The 8,275-nt window shown below is 37.5% G+C and overlaps 2 protein-coding genes and 1 long non-coding RNA gene across 4 annotated transcripts; 2 read left to right on the forward strand and 1 right to left on the reverse strand.

Annotated features, from left to right (window-relative positions):
• Window positions 1-1,236: 1,236 nt before the first annotated feature.
• Window positions 1,237-5,194, forward strand: LOC105109597 (E3 ubiquitin-protein ligase SDIR1-like). 2 transcript variants are annotated; one of them, XM_011004346.1, is made up of 9 exons: window positions 1,238-1,407; window positions 1,481-1,672; window positions 1,767-1,821; window positions 1,966-2,018; window positions 2,140-2,368; window positions 2,543-2,657; window positions 3,526-3,571; window positions 4,302-4,430; window positions 4,874-5,194. In XM_011004346.1, exons 2-9 carry the CDS (start codon window positions 1,595-1,597, stop codon window positions 4,997-4,999), a joined length of 831 nt encoding a protein of 276 aa, XP_011002648.1. In that variant the 5' UTR covers window positions 1,238-1,407; window positions 1,481-1,594; the 3' UTR covers window positions 5,000-5,194. The 2 variants fall into 2 exon arrangements, with proteins under 2 accessions (XP_011002649.1, XP_011002648.1); XM_011004347.1 differs by lacking the exon at window positions 1,966-2,018 and having other exon boundaries at window positions 1,237-1,407.
• Window positions 5,195-5,308: 114 nt separating this feature from the next.
• Window positions 5,309-8,027, reverse strand: LOC105109596 (FKBP-like peptidyl-prolyl cis-trans isomerase family protein). Its single transcript, XM_011004345.1, has 6 exons — window positions 7,895-8,027; window positions 7,457-7,579; window positions 7,236-7,369; window positions 7,065-7,144; window positions 5,947-6,039; window positions 5,309-5,828 (listed from the first exon to the last, which is right to left on the reverse strand). The coding sequence occupies exons 2-6, from the start codon at window positions 7,563-7,565 to the stop codon at window positions 5,678-5,680; spliced, it is 567 nt and encodes a 188-aa protein (XP_011002647.1). The 5' UTR covers window positions 7,566-7,579; window positions 7,895-8,027; the 3' UTR covers window positions 5,309-5,677.
• Window positions 5,977-7,013, forward strand: LOC105109595 (uncharacterized). Its single transcript, XR_839294.1, has 2 exons — window positions 5,977-6,069; window positions 6,118-7,013. It is a non-coding gene; the product is annotated as an uncharacterized LOC105109595 (long non-coding RNA).
• Window positions 8,028-8,275: the final 248 nt, after the last annotated feature.

The following is an 8,275-nucleotide window of genomic DNA, read 5'->3' on the forward strand; positions in this document are numbered from 1 at the left end:
ATAAATTAATTTAATATTTTAAAAATAAAAATATTTTAAAAATAAATTTAAATATAAAAACAAACACTCACTAAAAAAAATACTCATACATGATACATATTATAGGTATAATACCTAACATAGAAGTTAGCTCAATTGCACATGCACATGCGTGTGTCACTGTTGCAGGTAATTGAGTTCCTGTCTATCTCGCTCTTTAAAGCCAGGTAGGTTCAAATATGCCTCCCAGCAGTGAAACTGGAATTTTATGAAAATCTTTTTTTATTTTAATTTTTTAATGTATTTATGTTTAAAATACACTTTAATAAATAAATAAATAAATAATTTTAATATATTTTCAAGTAAAAAATACTTTAAAAAATTATTAGTTAGAATATCTCATATAATTCTTCAAGTTAAACATGAAATCCAGCTCACACTCACACACTCTTCATCTGCACACGTATTGTATTTAATGAACAAGAAAAATAAATAAGTTTGGTGGCAGTTCAATGTTGTAATAACTAACAGATATAAATATTTTAAATTTAAATAGTAGTCTTATCACTATCTTCAATTGTTGAATTTATAATATGATTAAATGATAATTTTGAAACTCAAAATTATTTAATTACTGCAACGGTTAACTACCATGAACTAAAAATATATTTTTTTACGAGAACAGAATTTTTCTTCACGTTGATGTAAACTTTTATTTTTTTAAGTGGTTAATTGGATTTAATATGTTTTAATGCCGGGATAAAATTTCATATAGCTTTTATAATTACACTCGGTGTTTATTAAAAAGGCTACATGCAGTTTTTTTTTTAAATTCGATGGAATATTTTTAAAATTAAAAAGTCAAATGTCATATTATTTTATCATCGTTAATTGAAGCAATTCTCAGAAAAAAGTTGAGAGCACCCCTGCATAGTAACGGTCCAAAAGCTTGATTCCTGAAACCGGGATTACAAAGACCAAATCGTATCTACTTCTCTCACAATAGTAATTTCATTTGAATTTATAATATGCTTTACAAGAGAGATGAATTAGATATATTAAAAAAATGAGACCGTTTCATAAGAAAATCCAAAGAAAATCGAAATACTCATCCAGCCTAGCCCAGCCCATACCAGCCCATACCAGCCCAGCCCAAGGATCCCAAGAAAGAGAGAACACGGTAAGCATTTTCGTGTGGTGAATAAAAAGCACAAAACCGACGTCGCTTAGACCATCGTCACTAACAAATAATAACGGACGCAATGGTCACAAAACGAAAGGAACCGAGTATTGGCTTCGAGGAGTCGACAAAGGTTGAAATGAAAGCGTTGGTTTTAGGCAACCAAACAGAAGGAAAGGCCTAAAACCAACCAACAAATTCATTGTTTAATCCCTTGGATCGCATCATATCCATCATGATCATCCTCTGTAAGTACATCTCATTTCATTGCTTGAGTTAGGTGTTTGAAAATTGAAACCCTAAATCACGAACTAATTGCAGATTGACGGAATCGAAGCTGAGTGGAGAAGCTGGTGCTGTTGCTATTGTTGCTGCTATTAAAAGAAATACATTGATGATATAATTATTATCAAGATAGAAGGAACGAAAAGAAGAATGAGTTTTGTTTTCCGAGGAACTCGATCTGATACCGAAAATGGCTTCCCTAGTTTTGTTCCTGAACGACGTGCACTGGTAATCTTATTATTAATGTCAATTCTTTCTTTATTCTTGTTTCTTGTTGATTATATAATACTTTGTTGTGTTTTTTTCTAATAACAATAATCAGCGTGTTCACGCAACTCGGCCTGTCAATTCCAATTCACTTGTTTTTCTTGTCACAGGTAACTTGAATTTCATCATCATCATCATCAATAATAATATAATAACAACAATAATAAATCCGTCTTATAGTTTAATCGTTTCTTTCTTTCAGATTATTCTTGCTGCCTTTTGTTTTATTTATTTGCTATTGGTTTTGTTGGCAGTTCTCCTGCTATTCATGATTTTGAACTCGCACCAAATGTCACCTAATTTCCTGGTATTTTTTTTCTTCTTTTTTAACTGAATACGGAATCTAGTAAATTTCTAATGATAATGATGAGTTTTAGAGATGTTTGTGCTAACTAATTTATGCTTTTTTCTTTTTTTTTGAGATTTAGCTGTGGCTAGTGCTTGGTGTGTTTTTTATGGCGACGACTTTGAGGATGTACGCAACGTGTCAACAACTCCAAGCTCAGGCGCAAGCCCATGCTGTGATGGCAAGTGGTCTTCTTGGTCATACTGAGTTGCGGTTGCATATGCCGCCATCCATAGCCCTTGCTACCAGAGGGCGTTTGCAAGGACTCAGGCTTCAGCTTGCACTTCTTGATCGAGAGTTTGATGACCTAGGTCTGTGTTTGTGGTTGTATTGTGCATGGAAGGGGACAATTATGTGTTACGAGTCAATTTTTTTGAAAGATGAAACATGCTGTTTAGTTTTCATTTTACTTTTGTTCTTTCCTTGTTAATTTCGTTTGTTTTCTGAAAAGGATAGTTCATGTAGGCGTTGTTGTTTGCATGCAGATTATGACACTTTGAGAGCACTGGATGGTGATAACGTTTCCAATGGCACTTCAATGAGCGAGGAAGAGATAAATGCCCTTCCAGTTCACAAGTACAAGGTCACTGGTCCTCAAAAGTAAGTGTTAATGTTTTGTTTGACTTGTGTATTTTAGAAGTGCTTTTATGTGAATGTTGCTCGAAAAATATATGAATGGCATTATAGAGACATAGGAGTTTGCTTAGGCATTTGGCCTTTGGGTTGTGGGTGTCTGCAAGCATGCCATGCTTAGGGATTGCATATTGTGTCAATTTTGTTTCCATATAAACAGTTTGCTTGTCAGGCTGGAGCAGTTAACAAAATTTTGGAGCTCCCAATGACCTTTTCAGATTTCTTTGTTGATTATGAGAACTTGAATATCTTAAAAACCAGTCTGAATGAATGAACAACACTCCAAATCCAGAGAAGGTAGAGCCTCCTCACTTTCCCACCTCTTCCAACATTCCCTGACATCAGGTCATTGATAGCTGTTTTAGCCATAGTTTTTAAACCCGGGCCGGTCCAAGGCCCGGGTTCCGGGTTTTGACCGGGTCGGCCGGGTCAATTTCTATTTTAAAAAAATTCAAAATGGCGTCCTTTTAGTAAAACAAAAGGCAACGAGTTTCAACCGGGTTTTGCCAGGTCGTCCGGGTTTCCAGGTCAACCCGCTGGGTCGGCCGGGTCACGCCGGGTCATGGTTTATTCTATTTTTTCATCAACCCGGCCCGGTTCCAGCCCCGGGTCGACTTGCCGGGCCGGGCCGGGTTTCAAAACTATGGTTTTAGCAAAGTGAAAAATAATCAAACACATAAGATGATTTTTAGAAGAATGTAGTTTTTCTTTTTGAAAAGAAACAAAACCAGTCTGAATCAGCAACATATGTATAGCTTATCATACATATTTTTGTTCCCTCTGCATATTTTTTTGTGTTTTGATGTCTTGACAACAAGCTGTTTCTTGTTGACAGTGGTGGCTCCTCAATGCAACAAGCCTCTTCTTCTGTCTCAGCTGAGGTACAAGCCTTTGTTTCATGTCAGTTACTTCTTTTCCTTTTTTTTGGTCTAGGTATGCCAAAACTGCAGGTTCATTAAAATTTATGTTGTACACATTGAGACATGCAAATGTGGTTCGCAATCTGCTGCCTTGTCATTTAACAATTCAACTGCTTTCGATCTGGTCTATCAATGCACATTCACTGGCTGTATCCCTGTAAAAGTCAGTGCTGTGAAGCTTCTTACTTAGTGGTATAGAAGTGTGGGGGATAGATAATTAGTTTACCATCGTTAATGGTCTAGAACTGGCTTCAAATAATTGTCTCTTTTAATGGTCTAGAACTGGCTTCAAATGATCGTTTCTTGTCAAATGGGCATCTCCTAAGTTTCAAACAATCAACTTTTGGGGATCTTTGCATGATCAGCCATGTCAGGCACATACAATTCTATATGTGGGAGTGGTATGCATGCCAAACACAGTTTATAATGCTACACATGCAATGGGGTGTGCCTACTGGACACAGTAGATGATGCTACAAATGCAACTGGGCGTGCATACTGAACACAGTAACATAATACTGCATCTGCAACTCGAGACAGCTTAAGTATTTCTGCACCTGCTGACAACTTTTTAGTACATCAGGCATAATGATTTTTATTTTTTTTACAGCAATGGAGCTCTCTATTTTTCAATTTCATTTTGGCTCGCATCAGCGTGGTTAATCAGCCATTCTTTTATTCTTCTCTGTAGAAAAAGAAGCAAGATACAGGTAATGCTATTGGGAGCATGAAGTCTTCAGATGATGAGCTGACTTGCAGTGTGTGCTTAGAGCAAGCTAGTGTGGGGGAAGTGATCCGCACCTTGCCATGTTTACATCAGGTTCAGACTCTTCTCGTAGTTATTTAACTTTGCTGCACCCTTTTATTTTATTAATCTGCACTGACCACTTGGTCTCATTAACTTCACAGAGGGTCCCTCATTTAAGTGCTTAAAACATAGACAGCTGTGCATTCTTTTATGCCATTTGGTCACTGACTTGCTTCCTTGGGCAGTCAGAAACTCGGTTCAAATTTTGCCCATACTAAGTAGTGACTTGTTGAAGCAATTTCTCTGCATCTGTTATGTTGCAGTTATTTCAGTTCCCCTTTTCCTTTTTCTTTCCCCTAACTCTAATTATCTCCCTCTTTGGGTGAAATAATCCCGAATTTTATTGATTAAACAGATGAATTTTATGCATATGCAAAACAGTAATCTTCAATGGCTTTGTGTTTTACCAGTACAAGTTTTGAGACCTCATGCCAGAAAATATCTTCATTTTGCAGTTCCATGCGAATTGCATTGATCCATGGCTACGGCAACAGGGAACATGCCCAGTCTGTAAATTTGGGGCAGGATCCGGGTGGAATGAAAATGGACAAGGTGGATTGGATGCTTCATACATGGTTTAGTTATGAGCACTGGCATATAGTTTTGATAGATTTATATACTAAATACACAGCATTTATAAGCTCATTGATGAACATGGAAGGACTAATTGAGGGTGGCTTAGCAATTGTTGTAACACTTGATTTAACATTATAAAAACGGAGGTTCCTGTATAACCAATGACATAAATACAAGTTATATCACAGTATTTCAGCAGCTCAGAAAGGTAATTATATTGTATTACGGTGTTAACCGAGCAATGTGGTATCTAAGAAGTACTATATGGTAAAATCTTCCTTCAGGGTCAAAAGATGCAAATTAAAGCCTGTGTCTTAAGTAATAGATTGATTCCTTTTTAAAGCTCGGGCATGATGCGTTGGCCATCTGTTCTGAGCAAGGAGGGGACACTAGCAGGCTCGGCCTTTCTAGCTCTTTGCCCAATCCAAGAAGATAACCCAGTTCACCATCCCAGGTGAGAACGGTCTAGGACTTTATATCAGAGGCATGAGCACCACCAGGGCCCGCACCATCTTAATCTTGACTAAGCCATAACTGAAAAGCTAAGGTATTAACAGCTTATAATTTAAAGGTCCTTCATATCATAATATGGTAAAGTCAATAAGCACACAACAAATGTTCCCTGCATATGTCTTATCATTTATCGAACATTCGTTCTTCATGAAGTTAACAGCGACATAGCCCTATTTTGCCTTTCCCTTCCCCTTCCCTTGACCTTTCTTCGATTCCAGCTTGGCTTGTATTCGGGCTGCTGCAGCGGCTTTAGCTTCTTCTCTCCTCTTCTTCTCTTCCTCTTTAGCTGCAGCAGCAAGCTCCCTCTGCTTCTTCAGCTCCCTGATTCAACATTAAAGAATGTCATGAGGCCACTTTGTTGTCAGTGAGGAAAATTCCAAAAAAAAAAAATCCAAAATTGAGAGAGTGATCTATATTTGTGTCCAGGAGTGTAACTTACTCGAGCCTGGCCCTCTCTTCTGAAACACTGGTCACGCTGGAACCCTTCCGTGGCTTGCAGGCCACTAACTCCACCTCAAAAATTAGAGTTGCGCTGTTTAAAGTATACAAATATTTAATGAAGGTAGATCCAGACCTCCGCTTTTATGATAGTGCGAAGACAATTACCAAGAGCGTGCACAAACTGGCACATTGGATTATTCTAGCCATACAAGCTCCATTTTCAATTCAAAAAATTTAGATCTTTGATCCACCAAAGTAACTGATTTGCAAAGTTTATAATAAAATTGCACAAGGTTCTTGCATATCTCTAATGGTAGTTGGACCAACATACAGTCTACCTCTGTAGTTGGACCCACAAATTCATATCTTGTTTCTGTCACAAAATTGCATGACTAGTTTCATCGAAACGGTCACCTCAAATGTTATATGCATGATTCATGAGTTATTTTTTTCATTATAACATCAAAAGAATAGGTAGGTATACATCCTTTGTTAATATATCAGAAAACTAGAATCAGATATCCAAGATGGAAGATCCAAGACTACACTCAGAACCATCCACTAGGAGAATTGGATTACTGGTTTCGAAAAACATTCAGTTCAACTGCCATCCACCAAGGTTTAAATCTTGTTGGAGATTTGAAAGGCTGTCTGAAAGGGAGGTCTGAGCCTATACGGGGAAAAATTAAGGATGGGCTTCCTGTTAAGTGTTTAAACACCAGTCTACGACTACCTCGTTGATTGTGCACACGTGCAGGTTTTATTAATACTTTGAATAGGTTGCTGATGAGGGTGCGGTGCCAAGGAGGATATTCGAGCAGCCCGTGTTGAAAATAATGGTGGCGGCCAATAAGGATTCCAACGAGGATGCTCAACGAGCTGGGGTGAGAATGGTGGTGGCAGTAGCAGTGGCAGTAGGTGATTCTAGTAAAAATACCAATCATATTTAGGAAACGCTTTTGGAGACAAAAAAACTCCAATCACATTTATTTCATCTCCAGTAGATCTTTCCTAGGCCATTGATTTTGAGCACAAATGTTCCTAATTCAAACAAGTCTCCGTATCTGATAAGTAATTCTAAACAACAAATTGAAAAATGAGTCTGCATTGACATACCCAGGTGGGATATCTGGCGGAGAACCTGCACTGCCATAAGCAAATTCTGGTTTGCAAGTAATTTTTGCAACCTCCCCAACCTGGTAAAACCAAAAATATACATGTTACTGTACAAGAGATAAAAATCTTAAAACGAAGTACAAAGCTTGCATTGAGAAAGCAAGTTTTGACCTTCATGGTTTTCACTGCAATCTCCCATGCCTGAATCACCGAGCCCTTCCCAAGTTCAAATGAGAACACAGTATTATCCATGCGTGTCGTATCAAAAACTTCACCGGTTTCAGCAAGTGTGCCCTCGTATTGAACTGTTCAAAACAAGAATTCATATTTTATTTGGTAAACCAAAAACAAGTTAGTTAAAATCACTAACTAGAAACAAGAGCATACCATACCATCAACAAGAGGAAGATCATCCGAAGGACAAAGCGCATCAGCTTTCGCTTTCCTCAAGATTGTCTTGACAACACCTCCATCACCGGATAAATCAATTGAATCACTCATGTCACCTCAATAGCCTGATCCATTCAATTAGATCAGATAATAATCACTAATTAACATTTATTATTATTGGCTATTGAGCTAGAATCAGACACATAAAAACAACGACAATCGGAACCAGAACCCTAGGGTTTTAATTACTAACTAAAAAAAGATTAATGCTGCTTCATTTTGCCTCACACTTCTATATTAATATACAGAAACAAGTGATTAGATGCATATTAATCGAACATCAGTTCAAATTTCACTATAAGAATACACAATTTTTTTTAAAAAAAAAACTGCAATAAAATCTTACAACCAGATGATGATTTTTTTTTGTTTGAACTGACCTGGTTCAGTGAGAGAGAAGAGAATACGAGAAGAGATGGAGAAATCGGGTTGAATCAGTGACGAGGTATCGGAGGAAATGACAGGGATATCGGTGGCCATAGGCGTCTTGATGTGGTCTTTCAGCGCAGCTGTGTGTGAGAAGAAACGAATATAGTGAGTGACAATTGTGAATGTGGGCTTGAAGCCCAGTATCCGATTAGAGAGAAAGAACTTTAAAGCCCATGGTCCTTTCTTCTACTTGCAGGTTTGGATATTTTAGGCTCGGTATGGGATGTACGCGAGTCTAATGTTGGTTTAAGTTTTTAGTTTTGCTGAGCTAATATCACTCCTCCAATGCACGCTCTCTGTTTTCTTCTTAAAGGTCCATGTAGACTTTTGAG

Source organism: Populus euphratica, unplaced genomic scaffold (genome assembly GCF_000495115.2).
Source record: "Populus euphratica unplaced genomic scaffold, PopEup_1.0 scaffold227.1, whole genome shotgun sequence".
Taxonomy (NCBI): domain Eukaryota; kingdom Viridiplantae; phylum Streptophyta; class Magnoliopsida; order Malpighiales; family Salicaceae; genus Populus; species Populus euphratica.